This window comes from Anopheles ziemanni, chromosome 3 (assembly GCF_943734765.1).
Source record: "Anopheles ziemanni chromosome 3, idAnoZiCoDA_A2_x.2, whole genome shotgun sequence".
Classification (NCBI taxonomy): Eukaryota; Metazoa; Arthropoda; class Insecta; order Diptera; family Culicidae; genus Anopheles; species Anopheles ziemanni.
In genome coordinates this window covers 22,957,037-22,985,000 of record NC_080706.1, presented here as the reverse complement: position 1 = coordinate 22,985,000, position 27,964 = coordinate 22,957,037, and the positions used below count along the sequence as shown (strand labels likewise).

General features: G+C 48.8%; 3 protein-coding genes across 3 annotated transcripts in view; 1 reads left to right on the top strand and 2 right to left on the bottom strand.

Annotated features, from left to right (window-relative positions):
- LOC131286984 (NADH dehydrogenase [ubiquinone] 1 alpha subcomplex subunit 6) overlaps positions 1-26,800 on the bottom strand; it is a 115,593-nt gene extending 88,793 nt beyond the window's left edge. The window contains exon 1 of the mRNA XM_058315994.1: positions 26,786-26,800. The gene's annotated coding sequence lies outside the window, so the exon portion shown is untranslated. The remainder of the gene's footprint in view (positions 1-26,785) is intronic.
- LOC131286982 (synapsin) lies at positions 452-27,964 on the bottom strand. Its single transcript, XM_058315992.1, has 9 exons — positions 27,912-27,964; positions 25,877-26,223; positions 24,747-25,117; positions 24,137-24,241; positions 4,569-4,789; positions 4,383-4,479; positions 1,877-2,044; positions 1,534-1,807; positions 452-621 (listed from the first exon to the last, which is right to left on the bottom strand). The coding sequence occupies exons 2-9, from the start codon at positions 26,124-26,126 to the stop codon at positions 452-454; spliced, it is 1,656 nt and encodes a 551-aa protein (XP_058171975.1). The 5' UTR covers positions 26,127-26,223; positions 27,912-27,964.
- LOC131286983 (tissue inhibitor of metalloproteinase) lies at positions 22,013-24,047 on the top strand. The gene is made up of 3 exons (XM_058315993.1): positions 22,013-22,142; positions 22,979-23,061; positions 23,162-24,047. The coding sequence occupies exons 1-3, from the start codon at positions 22,013-22,015 to the stop codon at positions 23,582-23,584; spliced, it is 636 nt and encodes a 211-aa protein (XP_058171976.1). The 3' UTR covers positions 23,585-24,047.

Below are 27,964 nucleotides of genomic sequence, written 5' to 3'. Positions count from 1 at the left end.
CTATCTTGTCCTTGTCGAACGGGTTGATGCGCTCGCTGAGCGTCGGATCGTACGCCGGGCGCTTCGGTTCCGCCGCGGAGGAGCTGAGGATTTGGCCACTGCTTGCTGTTGTTGTTGCTGGTGGTGGTGGTGGTGGGGCGGCCGTTGCCCCGCCGCCGCCCATGCTGGTGGTGCCATCCAAAGAAGAAACATTCACTCTATGTACACTGCCGATCGGGGGACCGGCTGCGGAGCCAAACTGCTGCCCGGGAGCTCCGTTGCACCGGACGGAACCGGACGGTTCACCTGAGGACTTCTCGCCGGCCGGTGGCTCGGTCGGGCGCATCACGACACTGTCGATCGAGCTCTCGCGAGTGCTCAGCACGCTGCCAATACTCCCACCACCAACGCTGGCACTGCCACCGTTGCCGAGTTCGCCCCCGCGGGTCTGTTTCTTCTTCTTGGCCAAATCCTACATGTCGCCGAAGATGCCGGCGAATGTTTTGCGGAGGTTTTTCATCGTGTCCTCCGCGTCCTCGACGACCGACGGGCCGCCACCGGCTGCCGGCGGTGCACCCTTGCCGACGCCCGACCGAGCGGCCGATGCAGACGAGATGCCCGACACGGTGCTGGACTGGGACGCTGCAAAAGAGAGGGAGATAACCGTACGATTAATCGCGTAAAACTAGTGAACCTAGGGTTCTAGTGTAAGGTGGGGCAAAAAATGCTAGCTACAAGTTTTAAAACAACTGTGGATTTCAAAAAAGCATGACATTATTGAGTTATGAACTAGAAATGAATTTGTTTTTTCGCTATCCTTTCTTAACACAAGAATGAAAACTTATTGGTAATTGTTTTTTTCTTTTTCTTGATTGGTTGGTGTACTAAGGTTATCTGAGTTTACTTGCATAAATGACTCATAAGTGGCTCAAGAAAGAAAAATTTGGTATTGTTTTTTTTCTATAATTTGCCTCAACCTTCAAAACCCTTTTTCAATTCTACTACAACTATCATAAAGTAAATGTGAAATGATGCTCGATTTTCCGAAGCTTAAAATTTCGTTTGAAAAGTGTAGCCAAACTGTGTATCTCTGTTCTAATACTTAGTTTACAGGCGGCGTAAAGCAACCTTTGCGAAACACAGGACGCTGTTAATATGCCAAAATCCGAGTCAGCGACTTAAAAATACGATCAGCAAAGATTTGTGCACTTGGTATAGAGTGCAAGCTTATGGAAGATTGTTGTTTGCGATTACGTATCACATTTAGGGATAACATTTCGGTGAACACATTACTTTGCTCTTAACTGTTAAAGACGCAATTCTACACAGAGTGCGATTTTATTTGCATCGGCTCACGATTATTAACGTCTATACGAAACGAAAACAAATGACAGCAAAACTGATATTCACGCGGGTATTTTCAGTCTTTTAAGCTTCATGTAAACTAAACATAACATAAACATTTGGTTACATTTTTGTAGAATGATTTAAATTTACAAAACATGACACGACATTTTGCCCCATCTTACTCTGCGGAAAAAGTGTCTACGCTACCTTGCGAATCACGCCGACCGACGGAGTTCAGGGTGGGCGCCCGCTCGGACGGTTGCTCCGGTGGTTCGCCCGACTGGCTGCTGAAGCTTCCGTGGCGCCCAATCGATCCTACTCCCGGCGTGGTGCGCTCCGGGATCGGCGGTGGTCCTCCCCCGACCGGCACCGGACGCGTACCGATCGGAACCGGTGGCGCATCCTCCGTCGGGCTGGTGCCCCGGGACGAGATGGAGCTACGCGAGACGGCCTTCGTCATCATCCCCGGGCGGCAGACGTTCTGGGGGGGGAAAAGCCGAAAAGGCCGCTTTTGATCAAGACCGATCGTTCTCGTGACGGCGGAACTCACCTGCATACGGCCCACGACGAGATCCGCTATCTGGCGGCGATCCTCTTCCTGGGTGTCGCCCATCAGCGGGAAGGTTGAGTCGCACGCGTTGATGATGTACTCCTTGCCTTCCTTGGAGACGATCACCGCCACACCGCACACCTCCATGCCACCGTACAGCTCGGACACCTGAGAGCGATGCAGAGGAGGCAAGAATTAATTCCGGGTGATGGGTTGGCACAGAATTAATTGATTCGCGCATAAATGAGCCTATTAGTCAGCCTTCTGTTGTCGGCCGCAAGGAATCGCTTAATTCCACGATTCGGCGCGTGGGTTGATCCGCGCTTCCGCTCCGATAGCGACTCTCGATCCTTAGTCATAAACAAGCGCATCCGGTACGCGATTAGGAGGCGCGTGAAGCGGGTAGCCATTGTTAATTCCTCCCACGTGCACGAGGGGTGCCCGATTACACGCGCATTCCGATTCACGTTTGAATCTATTTTCGTCAACCACTTATAAACTTATTCATCACTTGTTTACTGGATTGAAGTCCCGCGGGAGTTCAGCTAGAACCGCGAAATCAAAAGGCGGACTCGGCCCCCACACGGCGTCATTGATTGAGTCATTCGCTTCCTTCGCCGAACGGATCGCATCCGGAGGGGCGGAAAATGTGTGCCTCACGCAAAAGGCAGTTCTGCGCTGAGTAGAATTGGATCGCGGCACGCGCAAGTGGCGCTTCGGTGCGTGCCATCTGGTTCTTGTTGCGCCGTAATCGTAACCGTTCCTCTGACGTCGTCATCGCCTTCGTCCGCGTGTCGCAATTGTTTCTTTTTCGCTCCACCTTTTCCTTCGTTCGTCTTAAAGATTCGTGCGGCAGGCTGGAGCTGAGATCATCGCCAATACGTAAGAACCCGTGCGTGTATGTGTCGCTCCCCCCTTTAGAGGCATCAGATATTCACTGCCGTCCTTGTTTTGTCTCATATTCGAAGCTCTTTACCCTTCCTTACCCACCCCGTGCGTTTGACGGGTTGATTTAATTATAGTGTATTGTACTCACATCGTTCAAGTTTTGCATATGTTTTTTTGCCCTAGCGTGGAGTTGCGGGGGGGACATACACCGATTGCAATCGAAGTAGGAAATTTGCCGCATAATAGAGCTCCAGTGTGAACCGTAGCATCTGCGAATCGCGTTCCACATCAAACGACCAAGATAAGGGTCGAGGAAGTTCGGAATGTCCGCGTCTGGTGATGCTTGTTGCATGCGGGTGTGGTGTTAATTTGCGATCGGGAGCTCAAGAGAACTATAACATTCCAATCGCTCGAAACGGCGCGATAATTGAATGGTTTTGAGGAACTGAGTCAGAGGTACAACATCGATAAGCAGTTTGCTCAGCTAAAGCCCTTAGTTTAATCATTCGCGGATGTGGATGACTGGTTTTAGTGTTTGTTTTAGTACCTCATGTTTGTTTTAGTACGAGGTCTTTTAATTTGTTGACTGAAAGTTCTGCAACAATGTGACATTGTAATCCCCAAATATCCAACATAATTGGATGAGTTTTTGGAATTGAATAATACTGCCGAGATGATGGTGATCGTAAAGCTAAACCACAAGCTGCAGAACTTCGAACTATGGATGACTAACTTTGGAGATCGTGGTTTTGTTTCTTATGGGACGTGATCGTTTGTAAAACATAACTGCCAACTGTTTTCTGGAATAACCCAAAAACTAACAGAACGTTGAAGCTGTGTTTAGACAAACTGTAGTGAGTTCAACATACTTGAAACGTGCCGATATGGCTTGGGTCAAAGTGGCCCAAGTCCCTTGCGGCGAATGCCCGCAGAATGTTGGTAATTAGTGTCCAGACATGCTAGGCGAAACGCCACGCTGACACACGACTCGCCCGCTGCTCTAAACAAACGTGCGACTGTTTGCATTCGCACGCATAAACGGCTGTTCGTTTGCAGAAGACGTTGAAGACTCATTCTTCGGGCCCACTATGTTACGTCCGATCGACGGGAGTTTGCTGAAATCACACCACGAAATGTGTTTTCCGTGTCCATGTGGCGTGCCGGTGTGCCTGTCGATAACACCGTAAAAGGACACCGTTTCGGGACGCAACCGTTCGCTTTATCTTTCGAGCGTTTTAAGTGAGTGTAAGCCTCATGCGGGAAAATGCGGGTTGCGAGACGTCGCGTCGTCTACTCGGACGGCCATGAACCAGTTTCGCCGGTCCGCCGAGTCCAGTCCCAGACGTGGTGAACCTTCTCGCCCGGCGTGCGTGCGATGATGGAGTTTGCGGACGTGAGTGGAGCGAGTCTGGTCCCGTTTGGCGGGAGGCTTGATGCCGATCGCGAGCTAGCCGATAAATCATTTCAGGATCGCGCGACAAACGCAACGCTTAAACGCCGTCAAGATTAAGGCGCAATAAATAACCTTCGGGTTCAAAGGAGGCCGGCGTGCGCACCGAGAACCCAGCACGATGGGGGTAGAAACCTGCGAACGTCTCAATCGGCGGCGCGGACTTACCTCGTCGACCCAGGACTTGTACTTCTCCGTCATCGGGATCTGCTCGAGCATGGCCGAGCCCTGGTTCGTCTTCCAGTTGCCGGAAATGGATTTTCTCCTGTTAGTGGGCAGGTGGAGTAGAGGGAGGGTGAAAAGAGACAGCGATTAGGGGGACCACTTCCTGGCTGCGCCACATCCGGGACTCACATGAACGCCTTGTAGTTGGTGCCGATCTTCTGGATGTGCACGTCGAACTTGGCGTCGATGTACGGCTCGAGGCTGCAGTAGGAGCCGCCGTCCGGGAGCCCGGTACCGCACAGCAGGCCAGCCGCGTCCTGCAGGGCACCCGGGTTATCCAACTTGGCCGTCGCCTTCCCGCCGTGGCAATGGCCCGCCTTTAGGACGCACGGGAACCGTTGCCAGGTGAACTGAAAAAGAGAGAACGAGAGACGGAAGGCATTAAGAATGAGTTTGACGGTCACGGGGGTTAAATACTGGTGTGTAGAAGGCCGCTTCATGGGCTTATGGAAGGAACAGGACGGGAGATAATGGGTCAACATGACGAAAGCAAGGTGGCCCGGGGGCGGATTCAACGAGCATAATTAATGCAACGTATGCATGAATATTTTACAGCATAACCATGATGGTGACTGCACGGGTTCATGTAAGCTATAGAAACAAGGCGACCGAGGTATAACACAACACCGTACAGCGGATCGTTCTCGAATCGCGGATGTGCTAATAAGGCGTGCAAAAGATAGTATCTTTAATGGAACATTTTCTGGGGATTCCAAAGATGAAAAGTATAATGCGCAAAATATTTCCGAAGCAGCTGTTTAAAGGACGAATTTTACCAATGGGATGGTAACTCCATTTTACGTCTTTTCACGACTCATCTTTTTGGACTTAGAGTGTAAAGTAAGCAATATAATGTTTTATTCGCCGCCGTATGCCTATTTACTTATCCATCTTTTGATAATTCGTTTGGATCGATAAATTTCAAAATCCTTGTGAGTTCAAACCCACTTTTGGAAAATGAATTCTGGTATAAAAAAAATCAAAAATCGAAACGTTTGCGGATTCAACTCACCCATTAAGTCAAGATTCCGGAATAGTTTTGAAGTGCCTTAAAGTTTAAGTTTAAGTCAAGGCAACAGTAAAACTAAATTTAATTAGATTGTACGCTCAAGGATCATATCGCCAGTTGGTAGCATGTTTCTCGGAACTGTAACTCGTACTAGTTTTACCTTGAAAGTAAATGTAATTTCTATTTCTAATCAGAAAGCTATAAATTTTCTTCTCCTCCCAAACGCCAACCGAAGACCACATGCCGAGAGACGTCACTTCCAGCACGCGTGTCACGCTCACTTCCTCGTCTTTCTAACCCAGCTCGGTCCGCTCAAGGAAGGGTGTAAATTAATTGCGTCTAGGGGAAAACCCATCCGATGTGGCCTTTCGCCTGCGATGCGCCCAAGTGCATCGTTCTGACCAACCGGTAGTAGTTGATCGACCACAACGCCCGGCCAGCTGGCTGGCACGGGGCCAAGAAGGAAGTCCGGGATCCGAGCGTGCGGTTCCGGATGCTGTGAACTCGCGCCGCTGGGAAATGTTCCCCACCGCATTTTCACCCGGAGTTAGAGCGGACGGAACGTGCTCGCCCGGAGCGGTGGGTTGTAATTTCCAATCGCACTCGACACGCGTAGATCCGGGTGCGGCAAGGGTGCAACATTCCTTTTTCCCGATCGATCGAGACGGTCCGTTGGCGAGAGTTTATTCTTGGGCGTTTTTTTTATCAGAACCAACCAGCAGTTGGTTGGATGGCTTATTTGGAGTTCTTTGATGAAGGCTGTTAATCAAAATATTGACTCTTTTCATTGAGGACGTTGATTGTTATTAAGTCGCGAAACACAACAAACAGCCTCTTCACCCGAAATTCCTGCTTGACGTGTTTACCAACTTAATTAAAGACCAAGTTCAAAATTGGTGACGCTGTTAAGCCAGCGTTCCAAGATGCATTTGTGTGGTGTTAATTGCGTTTCGATCCTTTTAATCATCAATTATATATTTGTATGCATTCGATTGATCCAGATCTAATAATAAATGTAATGTTTTGAATGCATTTCCACATGTTTATCTTTCTTAAACTCAAACGCTTATTTAGTGTCACTTTGCTAGTTTATGCCTTATTGCGAGATGAGCTAATCGTAACGCATCGTACAGCGTCACTTCAACAGGAAGCGATAAAGCTTAGTCGCATCTTCCAATGTGCACAACCTCAATGTCAACAGGACAAGTTTTAGTAGTTGTTAGGTGGCAGTTTTGTGTTTTTTTTCTTCCTCAAAAAGTGCTTCCACCGCAAAAACCGCAAACTGCACTAAACGCGCGATTCGATCACTGCTTGGTTGTTTTGCGTGAATTCGCGAGTGATCCCTAAATAGTCTCCATCGTCTCACTCGTTCATGCTCGATGATCGGCGATCTCGTCGAATGCGCGATCGAGAGCGAATTCACCTCTCACAGCATCCGCCAAGTCCACCCCACCCCGCCCACCCAAGGGTTGGTTGCAAATTCGGAAGAAACGCCTAAGATACCGGCGATGCTTAGACGTCTTCTTGCTTTTGTAAAAGCAAAAGTTCCACCGCTCCTTGAGTGTTTCTCTCTCGCGCTCTCGCGGTTTCGCTCACCCGCGAAATGAGAAGCACTCGCGGCTTTATGAGAACGCTGCACATCCGCTCATCGCACAGTAAGCAACAGTCGGTCGATCGAGTAAGACGTCTTGCGAGACGAGATTCGAAGCTAAAACCGCGCACACATACCGCGAGGTCGGGAATTACGAACGAAAACGTCGGTTAAGTGAGGCACGTCTTGTGTTTTTTTAATCCTTTTTCTGTCGTGCTAGTGAAAGGTGACCAGCGCTGGTAGAACCGTGCAAAAATAAAAAAGCGCGTCATATTGTTCGCGTCGGGACCGACGAACGAGTGCGTGAAGATTTCAGTCAACGTAGGTCGGACGATTTTGCGGTTGCGCTAAGCGTACCTCAATTTTAGCCTACTTCGACCGGCGAACACGGCGCCCGTCCAGCGGCGGTTGGTTATTAAGCGGGCATAATTCAACGCGCTTCACGTTCGAGAAAGTTCCACCATTTTTTTGCTGGTTTTCTCTTGGTGCGCTAAGAAAAAGTTAAACTTAACGAAAGATCAAGGACGATCAACCGGCATTCTTGGACGGAACGAGCAAAAGGCGAATCAGCACCCGAAAGCGAGACTCCGCGAACGTGTAGGCTGCCATATTCCGGTGGTGGAAGGAAGATTTGGAGCACCCTGTGTAAGTGGTTTTAAATCTGTACTGCAACCCCCAAAAAACACGAGAAACAAACACCACTAACCCGTAGCCAATGGTTGGGTGTTAAATATTCAATTAGCGTGCGAACTATTCGGGGCGACTTATGCTAATCGGCGATTCGGTGGCCCCTAAGTGGTGCTCTAAATTAGTTTTACTGCAACCATTTTGATTTGTTTGTCCCATGCCACCGCGGGGTGAGGTCTTCAGAGATAAATCAAAGCAGTCCGAAATTTGTTTTGCTTTCCATCGTGATATATTCGCGTGCTCCTTCCTTTCACGATATTTAACCAACCTCGGGGATGTCGTGGGATGGCGCGAGGGGTTTTGGCGTGCGTCAGAAATTTATGATCGAAAACAAAACGGAGCAATTTTTCCACTGGCCTTTTGGTTTAGTATTTTGTTTCCTTTAATCGAACTGGGATTCGCTGAGATACGTGTTGTTTATCCCCATTTGGGAGGTCCCAGAGACTACAACACGCCAACGCCAACTGCATGCGCCGGCACTTGCCTCATTTAGAACAGTGTCCAAGGGGACAGCTTCGAAAGACCGAGCTCGAGAGGAGGCGAAAGAAAGGCCGCCCAAGTGCAGGGACAAAAAAGTGCATGAAAGCCGACACAACAATAGGGGTTATCATGAAATCGTCGTTTCGTTTTAGCGGTCGCTAAAGGCGCTCATTCGTCGCTAAGGGTGCTCATTTGTTCATTATAATGAACTTTTAGCGACTGAAATGAACAAATGAGCGCCTTTAGCGACCGCTAAAACGAAACGACGATTTCATGATAACCCCTAATATTCGTTAAACAATCTGCCACGCCATCTCGCCCCGCAGCTTCTCCCTCGCGGCGGATAACGACGCCGCCGCCGACGATGTTATTACCGTTGATGAGGTTGTTTCTGTTGGAGGAAGCGGAGCAAAGGAGAAGTAAAAAACAACGGGCCAACCACGTATCATCTTTCGTCGTTCGATTTGAGTTACGAGCTAAGTGAGTTGTTTCTTTCGGGCAGGTTTGCTTTCGAGCCGTGGTTGTTTTGGTTTTGGTCATCGGCCGACCGATTTGCCTGGCCCATTCCGTCCCGTGTCCCTGTCCTGTGGGGTGGCCGATGATTTGCGGTTAGTCACCTGCCACCCCGGGAGGGTGTTGGGGACTGATCACCATGGCCGGCGACCCCTCTGGGGGTGGGTTTTTACGAGCAAACGAGGGCGCTATTTTTTTCCCCTTCTTCCTAAAGCATCGCGACGTGCCTAAACGATCGGATAGAGCGCTCAGAACAGGTAGACCTTGTGGGCGGGTTTGTCTCTTCGGTTACATAAGGGAGTCGGTGGAGCCCGCGGGGAGGAAGCTGCAGGTTTGGGGACAGAATCTTTGTAAACATCAGGACGATTTATTGATCCATGAATCTTGCGGGCGGAGAAAAGGCGACTACGTAATCGGTGTAACTTATCTCCGTTTTGCTGGGAGATTCTAAATTACCAAACACTGAGTTAGTCAGCACGCGCTTCTGATAATAAGCGCGAGATGGTTGGTCACGATAAAATATGGCAAGATAACACCGCGTTGTGGGGGGTGTTTGCTTTGAGGAATCCTAGCCCTTATCGTATCTTGCCGCTTTCCGACAGTTCCACGAATTATCTTCGCCAATGTTTCGCTTTTTTTTGCTGCGTAAAACAGATACCCTTTGGTATGTTTACTCAAGATCAATATTGATCGGAATGCTAGCGTCTACAAAAGCAATTTGTGAGTGTGTGTGGGTTATTTGTTTTTTGTTGTAGTAGAATTCCACACTACCATACCAGAAAGAAGACGCGCATGGTTAGGCCTAAATATATACATCGCTGTTAGAAACAGATCCAGCAAATTTGCATAATAGTTCCGGAGCGCTCGAGGTTGGATGTGGAAACCACCATAAAACCACTCGTTTAGAGCAACAACGAACGTCACGGAACACATTTGCCACAGCGATATAAAACAGCTCCACATTCGGTTGTTTTTACTCCTTCGCTTCCCTGTGGGGAGCATCTGCTGCTGTCCGCACTACTTTCGCATCGCAAGCATTAATTGTGACTAATCCACTTGAGCCGGACCAAAGCAAAACCGCTTTCTCAGCGCAAACTACTGCTCCGTCCGAACCTCGTTCGGCCACTTGACACGCAACCGGGCCCCGGGAAGTTGCAACATTCATTCACCAGAGACGGAAGGCTCGCCGAAAGTAGAACAACCGATGGGGTTTGTCTATACTGCAGCGATTCTCGGAGGTCGACCTTGGCTGGAAAGATCAGTTTATAATGTTTGAGGAGTCATTCCTTTTTCAATCCTCCGCCTTTAATTGTGTTTGAAGTACGTTATCAAAGCCTTTGCGCCCTACGGGTAGCCGTTCCTGGAAGTAGAAACAATGCGTCTTTAAGTGTCGAAAGTGGCGCATGGGATGTACCAAGCACCGCATGACACCATGCTTGCAGTACCGGCGGTAAACAATGTTATCTACTGTCATATTGTGGTACCTTTGCCTTCGGGGGTGTCCGAGTGCGGATGAAGAAGCTTAGAGCCGGAGCTGAAGTCATCTTTCCGGGATAGGGAGGGGGAAGTGCTAGTCATTTCCCGCCCCGTGAGGGTCAGAAGACTGTGCGGTTTACAAGTATGCGGTCAGTGCGATCAAACGATGGTCACACTTGTGCATGACGCTGCGTCCATTGTGCAAGGTCAAGGCGGGTGACAAACGGAGTGGTTACAACAGAGGGCGTCCGGTCATCGAGGACGTCAAGGAGCGTACGTGATCGAGAAACGCGCCTGCGCGGTGAGGCTTTCCACCTTGCCGGAATGGAAGGTCTTCCGGCGATTGGTGCACATAAATCGACCATTGCTCCCTTGTGTCAGCCGATGTCTTAGAGGTTCGAGGTGGTCCCCTTTCCTAGAGCGTCGATTCAGCAGATACATCTCTATCATCGCGATCTCTTGGGATAAAGATTCGCCAACTACGGCGATCGTTCCACCCTCGTTGGTAAGGGTCATGACTACCACCAGGACTTCATGGTCGAAAATTGCCGATCACGCCGGGCACAACGTTCGCCCGAAGGGGATTGATTGTTGGTGGTCAGTTAGCCTTTCCCAGAACTTGATGGTTGCCTGGTTCCTTCAGCGGAACGTGATCTGGTTAATGTTGCGCAGTAAATTTACAACGCCCTTCCTCCTCATCCCTTCCATAAGAGGATGGCAAGAGGATGTTCGTTCAGCGTTTCTTATTTCCTCCCAGCCCAGACCACACCGTCCCGTCCCGGGCGTCTCTTACCGGCCAACTACGCCAATGTTTACTTATCTTGATGAGCAAATGGGTTTCATTTCTTTTTATTAGCTGAAGGGCCGTTGTTGCTATCGTTGAGCTTCTCCTGACAATTGCTGTTTTGCAGGTCCCCGGAGGCGCCCATGCAAATCCGACCCGATTACCCCCCGCTCCTCCCGCAAAAGGGAAAAGGGGCAACAAATCCCGATCTAAGCGAGTTTAGCGATGATGCCCGGGGGTTCGTGCAAGAAAGCTGCAGACGGAAACAGGTGCCCTAAGATTTAACGACTCAGTTGAAAGGCAAAAAATATGAATACCGAAACCGAAACCACAGGCATACACAAAACAAACAATATATTGACCAACTCTTACGCCTCAATCACGACCGGAGTCGTGGACGGGCGGAACGAAAATACGTTTGGAGTGTTTACAAAACAAAATTCCTTCTGGGCAAGCCGATCCCGATTCCAGGCCCTTTTTCAGGCGCTGCTGTTTTGGGCCCCATGGCTCGCGATCGTGCGCGACTAGGGAAGTTGGGAGATGGACCGACCTGGACGTATATATTGTTGTAGGACGGTTTGCATGGGGCAATCAAAGTACCGTAGGGTAATAAATAGCCACACGCGATGAAGGGAAATAAATATTTGCACCGACGCTCGTGGCGGAACTTCTACCCAGGAGTTGGAGCAGTCATAAATAGTGGGCGGTTTATGGACCATCGGGTGCCATTTGGCAATATAGGGATTCGTTTGAGTCTTCATTTAGCTAAGAGAACATGTTTTAAATTACCTGTTGGAAGCAATCGAAGAGGTTAGTAGGTTCAGGATCGGCAAAAGTAAACAGCCATGAACTGCTGCACGTAACCCTATCTTCCCAAACAGTCTTCGTCCCATCGTCAATTGACATCGCCAGAAGATCACACAAACGGCACGTCTTCCGTACAAAATGCATCATCAATTGTTTAATGTTTAAAATACCTGCCTTCATCACAGCGCCAGCCGCGTGTTCGTTGCTCCTTGGCAAGGGTTTCATGGCGGATCATCATAAATTTTCCCCGAAAATCTACGCAATCGATGGGGAGAGCGAGCGCAAGGAATTTTCAACGTTCGGTCGAAGAAGAGCGCATCTCAAAATGTGGAAAGTGGGGGCGGGGAGCCACCCCGGGAGGGGGGGATGTTTAAACATTTTTCACATTCTCGCGCTTCTATTTACGCCCCGAAATTTTGCGTCACCAACGTGGCACGGAGGAACGTTTCCTTTGGCATGTCGACCGAGAAGACGATGAAAGGGATCGACTAGACAACACGACCAAAAGTAAACGAATTCGAATGATACGGGACGGTTCAACAGGAGAAAATAACCAGCTTCTAGCACATCTGGCTACTGCTACGCCGTTTCCGGCGGACGGCATCAAACGTCGCATTCCCAGGAGCCCCAGGATGTGATGATTTCGGTCGAATTTCGAGCCGCTCGGGTTATGTTTCCTTCGAATGACTCTCTCCGCACGTTCTGTTGATAAATAAATCAAGACAATCGGGACAACCTTTCGAGATTCGACCGGGGGAGAAAGGTGGGGTCAAAAATGTGTCTCAGATGTGAGGGTTGTATTTCTTTGGCACAAGTGACGGCTAGGCAAAAGCGCACCACTTTCCCTGTCTGACGGCCGTGTGTACGAACGAGTGACAGACAAATAAACAAACTGCCAAACCCATTTTCGAACGGGGTGAACTTTGCGTGCCGATCGATGGAGGCGTCGCCCGCTGCAGAAACGCGGGGTCCCAGCAATGGCCAATTTGCAACCGGCTGTAACGAATGCAATGGCTGGATAGATTACAACTATGTTTAACCGAACGAAAACACAAACATACGACGTGCAAATCGTTTTGCGCCTGTCACCTTCCTTGCGCTGCGTGGGTCAAAACAATTCGCAACCCGGTCCCCCAAGATGGCGGCGGTGGTGGGGGTGCGGACGAGTGACGAGTGTTGTTCATTTCAGCTCGTTTAGCTTGTTATCACCTTCCGCCATCGGTGCCGACGACGAGGAGCGCGGGAAGGTGCGTCGGTCGGATGTGCACCGCTTTTCCGCCTTTCATCGTCCGCCCGATGCAGCGAAAGTGCATGCAAAAACATGGCCAACCACTCGCCGGCCGTATGCATGCAGAACGAAATGGGGCAGCCGGAGCCTACGAGGAACTCTTTGAGGGTGGTGGGAGCCGATGGGAAACACGGGGGTGAAGCTGTACCCGTGCACAATAGGCTTTTGAGTGGGATAAGAGACAAGCGATCAATTTAAAAATGAAATCACTTCAATTGCCGAGTATGTCAATTTAAAGTACATAATAATCAATTAGGGTTGCCGAAAATTTCAATCCTTACGCTTTCCAAAAACAAAAAATTATACTGATAAACGAAACTATTTGGGATAAGAATCCTTATTTGTTTCTCACAGCTAAGATACAGTTTACTTCATACCTTACCAAACCACTCCAAAACATGTAATTGTTTGTTTACTGTTTAGTTTTGTTAAACTGATTATGCCCTTTATAATCTTTGATCTCTCTTTAAAAGTTGTTGTTGTTGAAAAGTTGTTTTACTTATTTAAATTGAAGTACCAAAGAATGAACAGGAAAATAAGATCTAAACAACGTGTGTTTAAATTCTAAAAACTAAACAGTTTGGTTTTTGTCTAACAATTACAAACAGTGAATACAATTACAATATGAATAAATCTAGTTGAATGCTCAAATGATGAGTTTTAGAAATAATATACCTTAGTCTCTAAATTTGTATAGAAAATGCCTAATGTGCATTCGTTTGTGGAGCTGGCCGCTGGTGTTTCGTGGAAAAAGAGAGTAAAAGTTTCCCTACCGGCGGACAAGATAGAATGTGGTTCCACCTTCGCAGGAAGGAGTCACGCGCGAAAAACGAAGCCAGGGGTTGAGGGGTGCCCGATTGTCCGCTTTCCTGCTGCGCCTGGGACGTGTTCGGATGGAAATTGGAAAGTTGTTGCCCCGTGACTCGTCGGTCACACGAGGAGGATGCATATTGTTTGGCCACCGCGATTGGCGCAAAGGGGGTGTAGCACGTCTAGCTATCGGGGTGTTTTTCGTGAACCACCCCTTTCTACACCTTGTGGGGGTGCTTTTGTGTTGCTTCCATCGTGTAACTTATGCACATATGCAACGTTGACCTCGTTGCTACAACCAACATTCGTCCACGATAATGAAGCGCCCCGGGGTTATGGAGACACAGGAATATGGGGTTTGAATTTTGGTTACGCCGCAAAGGAACAGCCGGATCCCTATCCCATGTACCACGGAAGAGGTGTGCAAGTGATACCAGCCTTCCGTGTCACAAGTTTCCTGGCCAACGTTGTTCCTTCCCCCCTTCCGCGTGGTCGAAAAACTTGAGCGACCGTCCGGTCTGTGTTTGATTGTTTTCTGTCATTTATTTCACCCGATCCGAGTCGTCGAGTGTCGCTTCCCAAAGCACCTCCCCGACGGCGCGAGCGCAGCACGCAGCACGGGATGATTTATGGTGCTCCCAAGCCGTGGACATATGTTTGCGTAACGAGGAACCGGGGAATTGGCAGTAATTCCGGGGCAGATTTGTTTCACAAGTAACAGCAGCTCGGCCCGGCAAAAGCGGAGCGCGGGGACGATAAACCGTACGAGAGCATGTACGAGCATGTGAGCACATAAACATAGGCAGCATAACTCCGGCTCCGACTGTGGAGAGAGGCAGTGGAAGGTGAGCGTTGGTCGTAGGCGTGGTGGTTTCGTGGTTAAAACGCAAAACATATCAGGCTCTACGTGGAACATACAAAATAACATATTCAAAACCTGTTCCCTAAGATCCAAACGATTGACTCGGCGACTGCCTTTGGAGCGGGGGAAACTCTCGGGAAAATGAGGAAAACATTGAACAACTTCAACCTGCTCTCTCGAACGGTGGACGAAGCGGAGCCGTCGTTAAAGTTGATCGTCCACCGGGGAGTTCTTGCGAAACTTTCCGGGGCGCATATATGAAAAGAAACGTTCAATCAAATGAATCATATTTGCGTCACATTGGGCCCGAGTTTGGAAACATATTTATCGAGCCGAACTACAAACTTTTGCAAGCCACAAAATGGGCGTCCCATTTGGGCACCGATTAAATATTAATGTGCCCTTATTGGGCATGCTGATTGTGTACAATTTTCTGGAGAACGTGCGCGAACCGGAACGAACCTCCGTGACGTGGATAAATTCGGAGTCTTGAATCATCGACGTACGCATACAAACACCCCGACTCCCGGGGGGACCGGAACGATGCACCGCTGCCACCACTTTCCAGCTGATTTATTACGGTGCATCGCGCGGAATCGGTCGTTTCGCCAACGCGCCATTCAAATTATCTTATCGCAGGCGTTTGGGCGCAGTTTGTTGTGCCAGTATCCCCGCCTGTGTGCGTGTGTGTCTTGCTTGGGGCAGTTAACGCAAATGATCCAATGAGTGATGCATGCCCGTTCACAAATCATCATCATCGAGATAATGGTCCCAGGCTGTTGATGCGGAACCTCCAACCATTCCGCAACTCGTGCTGATCAGCGATCTGCGCAAGGTTGATTCGAACGTTTGTGGCGGGAAGAAGGCTGGTGGAGGGTGAGGAGGTGTAGATTCAATGGGAATGTAAATCAGATCAGGCATGGATCAACGCGATTCCCTTCCTTCCGGGGACTGGGTTGAGACCCGATCGGGAACACAATCGATCCAATAGAAGGGTGGTTGGTTGGATGATCTGAGCCGTCCCTGTGTAACATTCATCATTTGGCTCATCGGCAAAAGGGAACTCCAAAAGACCCATAGTCACCTAGCAGCACGCCTTGACGGTGGCGTTAAAATGTTACCGGCACTAACGTCTCCCGTAAAACTTGGTTACCACGCGAGATAAAATACGCCGATTTTAATATCCTCACATGTGGTTTTTCACGATTAAATCTCGTCATGCATGCCTAGCCTGCCGACACTGTCAATTAGCATAAATTAGTCGTTAAAGCGAGAACGTCCCCTTAGCGCCGTAGGCATCGTGTAAACGTGGTCGGAAACATTCACCGAAGCACCGAAGCGCTCCGGAATGGAGCTCCTTTTTCCTGATCGATCGCAAGACCGAAGAGCGAGATTTACTACCGTTTGATGAGTTTCGATGGCGATGGTGGCGTGCCGAGTCGATCGGCGACTGCAACAATAGCTACCGATCAGATCGTGAGACTGTCAAGATGTCTAATTATTCTTCCAGCTGCTCGGGAGGTCGATTCCGCTACGCCAGGGGCCTTCCACCGGGCACAACGTTGTCAGATGCTTATCGTTGACCATCGGCACCTTTTTGTGACTGCCGCATAACACTTTACCAGTTTATCGGCATGCAGATGAGGAGGTTCTTTGCTCCCGGTAGTAATAGATTGGTGGAGTCATGTGGAGCGAGCCCGGCGGGACTTTCGATTTCAAGCTGTGCAGCAAATGGACCGCACTGTGCCGCTTATAGCCATCGAAGATACTGTCCACAGGTGGACTGTAAACGTGGTAGTTTCTTATTATTCGGTGTAGCGTAATTCAACGTTTCATTACACCAAGTGAAAGGAGTGTTTCCTTCCTTGGTTAATTCCTTTTTGTTGTTTTTATCCCTGAAGTTAGTTTGGATATTGTGACTTCAAGTGTAGTATTACTTACGTCTTATGAAACTTGTTGTGCATTTCACAATCAGTTCCAATTTGTTCTAGAAGCAGATATCACCCGAGCGTACCGTGGCCCCAAAATGTCCTTGAAATGTGGCGCCGACCTGTTTATGTGCTGGCTTCTGCTGTGTATGCAACTGCAACTGATGCCAACATTGGATGTTTTGAATCTTTCCGCCGAAAACAAACAGCGGGTTGGTTAAAATCTGTTCAAACATAGACCGCGACCGGGCGGAAAGCACTTCTTATCCCACTCGGCCAGATTTCTATCATCAGTTTATCGAGTGTGCGGTCCGTGGAAAGAGGAAACGCCTGCAGCAAACGCCCAGCTCGTGCCTAGTTTTTCGATGCGATAGCTGATGAAGTTTGTTTGATTTTATAAGTTTCCACCATAATTAAATTATCCCGAGGACCACCACGGACGTGAGTAGAACAATCGAAGCAGGGGGCGGGGGAAAGCCGAACACGATGCCAGGGGAGACCCACTGGATCTAGAGTATCGATGCAAACCTGTTATTTGCACAACCTACCAGCGGGAGGGTGGCCTCTTAGCGTCAAGTTGATGCTGGCCCCTCGGTGGTAATTATTGGAATCAATTATAGGCCGTGTTAGCTTTTTTTCTTTCCCAATGGAGGCCGGTATCGCAGCCGTTGTTGGTGGCGAAGGGAAACGTGGGGTGCAGTTCTAATGGGCATTCATGATGGTCTGATTTATGTGACAGTTTGTAACTACTTGTGTGCCTACGTTGAGCCACTTGAGCCGTTCAGCTGGGCCGGTAGAGGAAGATTTTTCATTTGCGATTAAGAAACGTCCACCGGCGATGGTGCGGGAGGGTGAGGTAGACAATCACCTATCATTAAGCGGGAGGGGAAATTTACAGCAATTTTTATTGCTATTCAAAGATCCCTTTATCGGAGGTTCCGGTGTTGGGTCCACCTTTTCGCCCAACGCTGGTCCTTATTCCTACTGGCCTAGAAAGAAAAATCAAACGTGTTGACGAACGAGTTGGTAATGAGAGTTCCACACACACATTTTACCTTTCTCCCGTGACGAGGAGAAGGTGCCTTTGCAAGATTAGGCCGGGGTGCAAATGAACCCTGTTACGTCATTGTTAAACACCCGTGGAAGAAGGGACTGCGCTCGTTGGCGCTCGCATGAGAAAAGTAAACAAACCATTAACACCCCGTCAGTGTCGCGAGAATGGCCCACCATCTCTGCCGTTCGAAAGGCACGCAACGAGTGTGTGCGTGTGTGTGGAGATGCGAATTTAAACTGCATCGCCTTTCTGCGAAACAACGATGGGAAAGTTTGCACCCGGCGTTTGTGAAGCGGAGCGGCGAAAGCGAGGTTCCAGAGTGAAGATCAAGGCTATAGCAGCGATGACGAGGCGATGCATTCACGACGCACTGCACTCGCCTGCAATTCGCATGCTCGGAATTCCACGGCAATTCTGCCCGAGTTCTGGCGAATGTGCCTGGTTGATGACGCTTCGGTACTACGAACGGGCTCGCAGTTGCATCAATTGGGTTCCCCGGTTCGCTAACGTTTGCCCGTGTCAAAACAAAACCACCGAGAAATATGACTCAATTTAGCTATTTTTAGCCAGTATGGCGTTCGTCCCGGATCGAAAAGCGAGCGGCGGCAGGGTTTGAAAAATTCTAGGACACACACACACAAGCTGGCGCACGCGCGCGCACTCCGCTCGGCACAAACACCGTCCCGAGGCGCAATAAACTACGTCGGCGGCGCCGCTGTCGTCAGCTGTCATAGTCACACACCTTCTGCTCAAAGCGAACCGCTGCTGCAAGGGTTCCTGCGATGATCCGATGCAAACCAGCGCTGTGAACGAACGAAAACGGTAGCCCAGAGTTCGGTGTGAGAAGAGAAACAAAATCTCAGCAGGCAGAAGGAACCGTTTCCGTGCATTTCTTTCATCCGATTGCATCAAAAGTCCGGCCAATGGGGGAAGCAACACGCCGGAGAGGGTCTGTGGGAAACGAAACCAAACGGTGGAAACATTCAAGCCTTTCCATTTGAAAGATTCACACACACCCACCGGCGAGTTGCCCTTCGGAAGGGAAAGCAACAATGGCGCAGCTGACGGTCGACCCTTTCTCGACACCTTTCATAAAGCCATCAAAGCAATCCGAGATGCGCGACGATGCGATGGTGTTGGCTGATATTGTTATGGTAACGCAGACGCGCCCCGGACAGCTGCACGCCCGGCGACGACTGCGATGTCTAATCGATGTCATATTTCTTTAAAACCTACACAACCTCCCGGCGACGGCGAGGACCGACTCCGCTTCCGGTCGATGCACGACGCATCTCCGGCTGCATTTACTTCGTTGCTGACGGTATGCTAAACGGTTGTGGGTTGGATATTACACTTTCCACCGGAGGAGATTTCCGAATCTCCCACTGGCTTACGCGAGTTCCGGAGAGTTCCCGAGAGCGGAAGTTCAGGCGCAGGAAAGGGTGGGTAATGAAAAGATGAATGCATCAAACGGTGGCCGTTAATCTTCCGGGGCGGTGTAGAGCTGTTCACACCGTCCGCCCATTGCCGCTGCTAAGAGATCACCGTATTGGAATTGGTAAACTAAATAACTCATGCTCTTCTAGATCGTCGGTCTAACTGACTACGTAGCGTGGGGAACTGAATCACGGTGCGAAGTCCGCTGAATCACGGACGCTGTCGGTGATTTATGGTGGCATACCGATGCGGCACTCCGGCGCGGACAGGTTCGATGTTTTCCATTCACATTGGACCGCAGCTACCCTCACTCCCGTCATTCTTCCTTTCTCCTTTGGCGTCCCCTGCCAAGGGACGTGGTTATGAAAAACGAAACGCAACTAATGATGCTCTTATGCAGACCGGAGAACGCGGTGACTGGCTCTGGTGGCTCTAATCGGAGGCAATTGGTAAAATGTCACGTTGGATTGATTTCTCACCAACTCCGGCGGTGTTTAGCAGAATTCCCTGGAGTGTCTAGAGGTGTCAACATTCGTTTTTTCGATTGGTCTCCGGTGGAAGTCACAACTTGCCAGTCCGCTCCGGTTCCACACCGTGCGCCATGCTGTTCAACCTTTCAATCGACTAATGAACGTTCTTACCTCGACAGTTCCACAAGTGTCCTCTTGCAGGCGCCAATCGGTGTTCAGAGGTGTCACTTTGAATGTTTCATGAGTGCGAGTGGTCGCCGACGTTAACTTTCGTTCTCTTCGAGGGGACCATTAGGTGGCCATTGTCTGTCCCCTACTTGGTTTGCAGTCATCTACCGACTCGCAAGCCATTCGATACAATGGACCCGTGTCCTAAAAGAATTCGCACTCAAATCTCAGCCGAGCCAACAAACAGCACTTTTGGGACATTAGAAGTCGTGAAACTTTTTACGTCAGTTCCTTTCTTGGTTTCTTGTCGAAGTTATCCCCGGGGAACAACCATTCCCCTTGAGAGGCTGCACGTGGACAAGTTCTTTATTGTTGGCGGGGTGGCGAGGGTGTGGGGTATTTATTTGTTAAGGGGTTTTTTTCCTCCATGTTTTCCCATCTGAAGGCAGTACACGACAGCAACATGGTCAGCAATCGCTTTGCCGGCCGGTGGTCAATTAATATCAATTACGGCGCAACTTCTGGCAAGCACTAGTTCCGCGCTAATGGAATCGGATGGTAATTGAAATACGACGTTCGAGGGAGTATGGATATGGGAAATCTGGCGACAAGCGAACCCCGTTAGCGCCTCCAAATAAGGTTCAACTCAGGGCTGGCGGGAGTAAAAACAATGCCTGACCATCGAAATCAACGCGATTTCAATTAACGCTTTGGATAACACTGAACACCTCACCGGCCTGATTAAGCAAAGGTGGTTTAAAACGTAATGTGTGTTCGCGTCCTGCAAAGGTGTTAATATGAAGAGTATTGGCGTCGAGTGGTGGATTACATCTCATCGAAAACAAAAAGACACTAAAATGTCCATAATCGGAGAAGCAAGGTGAAAGCGATCCGCTCAACCGTTGAATGAGAGGAATGGTGGAAGGTGATGGTGGACCCCATCCCAAGGTTAGTCCCGTTTCTGGCACGATCGTTGCGGCACGCGGTTTACTGCACTTCCGAATAGATGGCGATCGTTGCCAAACGGCCAAAGATGACGGGGGTTCCAAGAATTTAAACGTTTTCTTAAAACTCGCCCCTTACGATGAGTGATACACTTCGCCACCAACGGCGCACCGTTGAAGGTCGGTAGCCTTGAATGAGCTCGTACTATATTTTTAGCCCATGACCAACGACACACGGGGCAAAATGGAACTAACCAACGCCGCCGGGGAAGAGTGGATGGTCTTTGATGGAGAGACAAACGCATCGCTGTGAAAATGACACGTTTAGCGGGAATTGTATTTAACCTTTAGGACGGTAGCCGGGAAGCAGTACGCCAGCAGCATCGGATGATTTATACTCAAGTCAAACTCGCATCGAAGTGTCAATATCGTCTGAAACATTCTACCACCCATTCTCGGGTGATTTACGCTCGCGATCCGGTGCGACATAAATCATGGGCCAAACAAACGACGATCGTCGAGGAAGTATTGTTCCGTTTGCTTTGCTTAAGACAAGATGCATCACCCAAAGGCAACCCATTTGTTCTTCTGGGGCGATGCGGATGGGTTGTTGGTTTGCATTTAAAACTCTGAACCATCCCATGCTTGGCCACCGACACATAGACGCGTGTGATCGTAAAGAATTGGTTTACAAATGCAAAATTATTCAGCGTTAAATGAGCGTCTGCATATGGCGGCACAGAAATGTCTTGTTACGACAAGTGCTTCCTCCCGCATAGGTGGTTTATTTTCCGCTTAAATCATTCCTTTTGAGATGGTTCCCTGTCTCGGATGTTTGGGATGGGATTATGGGCTGACGTCATTGGCAATGAAAATTAAACGATTTTCAAATAAACATCCAGCGCTGGCGAAACGATCATCCGGTGATGATTATTTTCAGGCAATATTCATAGAGAATTCAGAAGAAGGAGCGGCTTTTATAAACACAACAGAATCGGTTCTTTTCGATAGGCTGAGCACACTTTCGTGAGATTATGAATGTGTGTGTGTGTGTGGGATGGTTGACCTTTTCCATCCTTTCGTCGGGTGCGATGGAAGGGGGATTATGGGATTTTAATTTCATTCGCAAAACTGGCTGCCTTCTCTTCGAATTCCATACACACACACATACGCACGATCTACCTCATCCTCGTTCTTCATCTTACATATATCGTCTTGTTTTTCTGATTGGCTTTTTTTCCGCTCTGCAGGTGAAATCTGACAAAATGAAGGCAAATCGTCCGCTTCTGCCGGTGCTGCTGTTCGGGCTGGTGATGACCGTCCTGCTACCGGCGACCGAGGCCTGCAGTTGCCTCCCGCAACATCCACAGACGGCGTTCTGCGACTCCGAGTACGGTAAGTATTGCCGGGCCGGGCGCTCGGCGAAGGCGAAAGGTCAGCCTGTGACCGATTACCTGAACCGTCCCGAAAGTAATCTCCGAAACGGGTTGTAGCTAACTTTTTCTGCACAACTGACGGATTGGGGCTGGCCCGTAACTTTTCCGAAGCGGCTCGATGACTTTAATGGATGGCCATCAAGTGGACCGACGTTCGGGTTGTGCTGCGACGGTTGCGTAATCGAACCCTTTACCTGCATCCTTTACCTTTGTTGAGGGGCTTTTTCTGTTTGTATACTATGCCATTCCGTTTTCCATTTCCACTTAAAATTTCTTGTAAATTTCAATTTCGTACACGACATCCTTAAGCTTAGGATCACGAAGTAAAGTAATTTTCGCGCTTGTTTTCGGGTGAGCTTTATCTTCCCAGCAGGATAAATCGAAAACATATCCAAAATCCAGTAAAAATATTGTTCGCAAGATTGCATCATCTATCAACGGTACAACATAGTTTTTTCAACTATTTCCAAATTAATTACATGTCTTGATGTTATTTAGATGGTATTAATGTGTTTTGATTTTTGAAACAATGGGGTTTTGATAGCTTGAAGTGGGAGTACCCTGAATTGGAAGACAAAACTGTATTGATTTGTCGAAATCCTCAAATGATAACATTCCAAATGCAAAAACTTTGAAGTCACATATTATTACGCTAACGGTAACAACTATCATTGGCATATGTTGAACAGTTATGGTCAACGGAGAAAAGGAGGAATAAAGTTAAATTAAAGAATTTCCATAAAAGATAAATACAATAATATTTTAATGAAAAATTCTCATTCATTTCACTTTCAGTGATCGTCGCGCAAGTGTTGCGCAAGACTGCGTCGAAGAACTACCTGGATGCATACAAGATTGCTATCAAGAAAGAGTACAAGGTGAGCTCTCGCATACAACGTTGCGACCGATCCTGCATGCAATGCAAGATCGCCCGTGCCTCGAAGAACCAAAGTAACGAACGCTTCGATCTTCTTTCAGATGAGCGAGGAAGCACGGAAGCTGCTGCGTAACGGAAAGCTGTACACGGCGTCGCAGAGCTCGCTGTGTGGCGTCACCCTGGAGCCGAACAAGCTGTACGCGATCGCGGCCAACACCGACCAGGTCGGCCTGTGCGACTACATCCGCCCCTACTCCGACCTGACGATCGTCGAGAAGCGCGGCCTGGCCGGCATCTACCGCAAGGGCTGCCGGTGCCAGATCTGGCCGTGCTTCGCGCCCAAGTGTAACCCGCGCGTCGGTGGCTGCAACTGGTCGCCCTTCTCGACCCGGGGCGACTGCGAGACGAGCTACGGATCGTGCGTGCCCGCCGGCCGCACCCAGGAGGACGGTACGCCGATCAAGTGCCACTGGCGTCGGTCACCCCGCTACGGCCAGTGTATGGCCAAAAACGAAGGCCAGTAGGCGGAGCGGGCTTTTGCAGATGAGATCGGTCGATCGGTTGTTACGTTGAGCGTTTACTACTTTATGATTCACACTGTACGTTTCCAACCCTCCAGCGCGTTGGAGTGTCCCCCGCGAGGGGGCGCTCCCGGTGGGGAGGGTTTTTATTTATCGACACAAATCTATTGGACGCACAGGGGCAACTGTGCGTGTATTTACTCGCGTCAAATTGTAACGAGTGCGTGTAAATTTATTCCGCTCCGATCCGGTCGCTCGGTTTGAAGCGGCCACGGACGGCACATTGCGAGTGTATGGCAAAGCTTATTTTTGTTAAGTACAAATTATGATTAGCAGAATACACAAAGAGAAGAGATAACACTAGTAGCACTAAGGGAAGGCAGAGGCGGAGAGTTGTCGTGTGAGTTGAGATGAAGGAGAGTCGAATCGGAAATGCATCGTATTGGATATAATCGTTAGTGGAGTCGAGAGGAGATATCTTTTTTGGTAAATAAATTATCGAATGTGAAAGTCAACCGGAGCATGCTTGTTTTCTATCCCGCTACGTTCACTCACCATGTCCTTCGGGTTCGGGAAGAAGGTCTGCTCAACCAGCGGGAACCCGTCGCGGCCGAGACGACGCTGGAGCTGCAGCAGGTGAGCGAACACCCACGGCTTGTCCTATGGTGGATCGATCGATCGAGCGGTCGGTGGGAACGAAACGAGGGAAACAAATGCATTAGCTAGGTTAGGTTGGTGGGCACGATTTTCATCGAAACGGAAGCGGAAAGCAAACACCCACACCGCATTCCCAGCATAATGATGAAGCAAAAATGGCGCAATGGGGACAGCAAAAAAGCAACGTGACAGGCAGGCGCGGGCAGGCGGGCAGTCCGAATCCGTTGTGGCGGCGGTGCTGATGGTCATTTAAAAGCCTGAGGCTACCAAGCAAAAGCCAATCGTTATATAGCACTTGGACAATTGTTCGGTTGCTTTAGAATTTTAAACTAGGCGCGTGAGCGTGAGGGTTTTGGGGGCGGTGTTTTGATGTATGGGACGGGGAACGGCTAATAGTGCGGATGTACTGAGGCATGGCGTGTGAGTGTGTGTGTGTGTGTTTGTTTATGGAATTTCAGGAAGCTACAGAAAGCGATGGCGGTGGTAAGGAAAGTGGGAGGTGACCTACCTGGAATTGGTACAGCGAGTGGAGCGAGTTGATGCTCGGCACACCGCCGTACTTCAGCCCGAGCAGCGTCGAGCGGTAGTCCTTGGAGCCGTCGCGCGGTGGCTGGCGCACCAGGATGAAGTCCGGGCGGAACGGCTTGGCCTGCTTGGAGCCGCCTCGGTTGAACGACACCATCGGGCCGGAGTCGGCGCTCGCCGTCAGCGCGATCTCGCGGAACTCGGCCTGCTCGACGCGGATGTCGTAGTCGCTGTGCAGCCGCTTGCCACGGAAGTACTTCGACCAGTCGGTGTTCTGGTCGTCCACCACCAGCAGCGTGAAGCACTTGTCCCGGTTGAACGGTTGCACGCGGCTAGCGGTCGAGACGGCCGCTCCTGGTGGAAGAGAGTGGCCCGAAAAAATAGTTAGTAGCTACGAAAACTAAACCAACGTCAGCTTTATTGTATGTTAATGTAATTGATTATTAAATAAATTTTTGGAGCCTGTTTGAAAAAAACCTTTCAAATAAGAATCGCACATAACCGAAGACGTTTTATAGACGTGAATATGGAACGAACAATGGACCGGGAAATGCTAATAGGCTTTTTATTTTTATATATTAATTTTATATATTCTGATGACTGATTTAAATCCTAAAGGATATTTTTTGCAACATTTTTTAGAATAGGTGGTTAAAAGAGCTGTTAGTCACCACATCGATTAGGATCCCAAATCCAAAGTAGGAATTCGAATCACAAGACTTAAGTCTTGTTACTAATTAGTAAAAGAGTTACTAGTCACCCCAGAGATTTTAATTCGTACAAGGAATCGCAATTAGGAATTTGAATCTCAAACAGGAACTCGAGTTCCATAAGAATAGAATAAACTACAGATAAAGTATGGAAATAATGTTTTTGCATCTGGTTAGGATTCAATTTCTGTAACGACTAGTAACTTTTTAACTCAAATAACATAACGGATAAAAATAACATAGTTATAGTTATTTTGATTACATAGTTATTTTTATACACATTCCAATTAGTTAATAACAAATAAATCAGTGAAACGATATCGAAAAGACAGCTTGATGTTATCACATGTGCTGTGGAAACATTGTATTTCTCTCTTGCAAGCTATTAAGGGCGAATTCTTACCGATAATGGAGGCGCCTTGGTCCCGGGCCGCCCCGGTCAGACTTTGGACGCGCTGCAGCAGACTCTCGCGCGATTTGGCCGGGCTCGACGGAGCGCTGGTGCCCCGCTGCGGTCCCTTGCCGAAGCTTAGCGAGAGCTCGGGACCGCCGGTTGGCGGGGCGGAACCGGGTGGCACCGGGCCACCCGGCGAGACGGAGCCGGCCGTGCCGGGGGCCGGCGGGGGCGGAATGTTCGGCGGACCACCGGGCATCGGTTGCTGCTGCAGGGGCGGCTGTGGGCGAGCGGCGGGCGGCAGGTCCTTCGGATCGACATCCTCGCACTCGGAAGACAAGTCTCCCGAGCTGAATCTGCCAATGAAATCACTAAATCAGCACCACCAACGATCATGCAGGGCGGGGAGGGCGGAAAAGGGGATGGGCCGTGCAACAGTGCGTGAGTGATGACAACAAGTAGGGAGGGTGGGGTAGAAGGGGAGGAAACAAAGTAAATCCGGCCGGAGGACGTTTTGAAACAATCAAGGATGACGAATATTTAAATCAGTAGCCACAAGGAGTTGGTGGGAGCGGAATTATTTTCAACCAAGAAAATGAAAAGGAAACATATTAAACAAACAAAAGTGATAGAAAAACAAAAAAATATACACGAAAAGCGGGAAAAGGAAAAGCAAACAGGAGTTTATAATATGTACAGCCACAATTTGTTGACACGATATTCAATTCGAATCGAAACGAATAGGTTTCAAATGAACATGGCAGAAAACAGAGAGTAGAAACAGTAGAGAAGAGTTTATATAATATTTATATATATTGCAATCATTTGGACACAAGCATACCGTCGGTTTATCGTTTGTTTGGTTTGTTTCGTTTGTTTGGGTGCCAAGCATGGCGCACGGGGTGGAGGAACGATAAGAGAAAAGAAAACACCACATATACATCGTAGGGAAAGAGAAAGAGAGAGAGAGAAATAGAGAGAGAAAGAGAGAGGGAGAAAGAAAACAGGATAACAACATTAGTACAGCGCAGGTTGCCGGTGGAGTAGTCAACCTGGGTCCGAAGACGCTCGAAACGCAAGCGGATGTGCTCTGAGCATTTAGTGAGCCCCTACTTCGTATCCCTTTTCGGAGTGTGTGCGTGTCGGTGTTTGTTGATTATATATTGTTTATTATTTTTTTACTTTTACTGTTAAGTGTCTTAAATGGCACAAACAACCGGACGAGTGGTGCAGTTGTGGGCGCGCAGGTAAAATCGAAGGGCTATAGATTGGTATGGAAAAAAAGACAAAACGTAAGCTTATCTAGCAAATTCGAGAAGCGAGAAAATGGACGCGTGAACAGTTTTAACAGAAACGTTAAAATGGAAAGAAATTCGATTGATTTTGTATATGATTTTTGTTGAAAGGATGAGTGAAGAAAACCTCTAGTGGAAACAGATGCAACCAAGATGGTACCCGTACGGCGCTTGTCCAGGAATGTATTGTTTTTTTGGGAGATGATCTATTCAGCATAACATGCGCCCATTTCGGTGCACATATGAGTTTCAATATCGAATCCATGTCCGGACGGAGCTGATCTGGACAAACATCGAGTACCGGTTGAGTTTTGTGTGGGAAAAGCAAAACCAACCAATCGAAACGAAATAGAAAAGCAATGCCATGAGTAGTTGAGGTAGTTACTGTTTAAAGTGAGTAAAGTTAAGCAGAACGTGAAAGCAAGAGTGAAAGATAGAGAGATAAAACATGATTCTAAAACAATAACCTTAAAGTAAGAAAGAAGAGCAAACACGAGTACATGTTTGGACACGGCGTTGTAAAACATGATTAATGCAGTAAACAAAAGCGGCCACGCAACACAGCGCGGTTAACGGAAACGTTGAAATATAAAACAAGAAACAAAACCACAAGCGGAAGACGGAAGGATATCAGAGAAAGAAAGAAGCCAACGTGTGGTAGTGAAGAGTGAAGAGAAACGGTCGCTTTCGCGAAAGCGACAACCAAGCAAAGGGTGGGGGTACGGTAAAGGGCGAAAACTGGTACTTACCGGCGCTTCAGGAAATTAACATTGCTGGTAAAGCTACTCTTGAAACTTGCGAA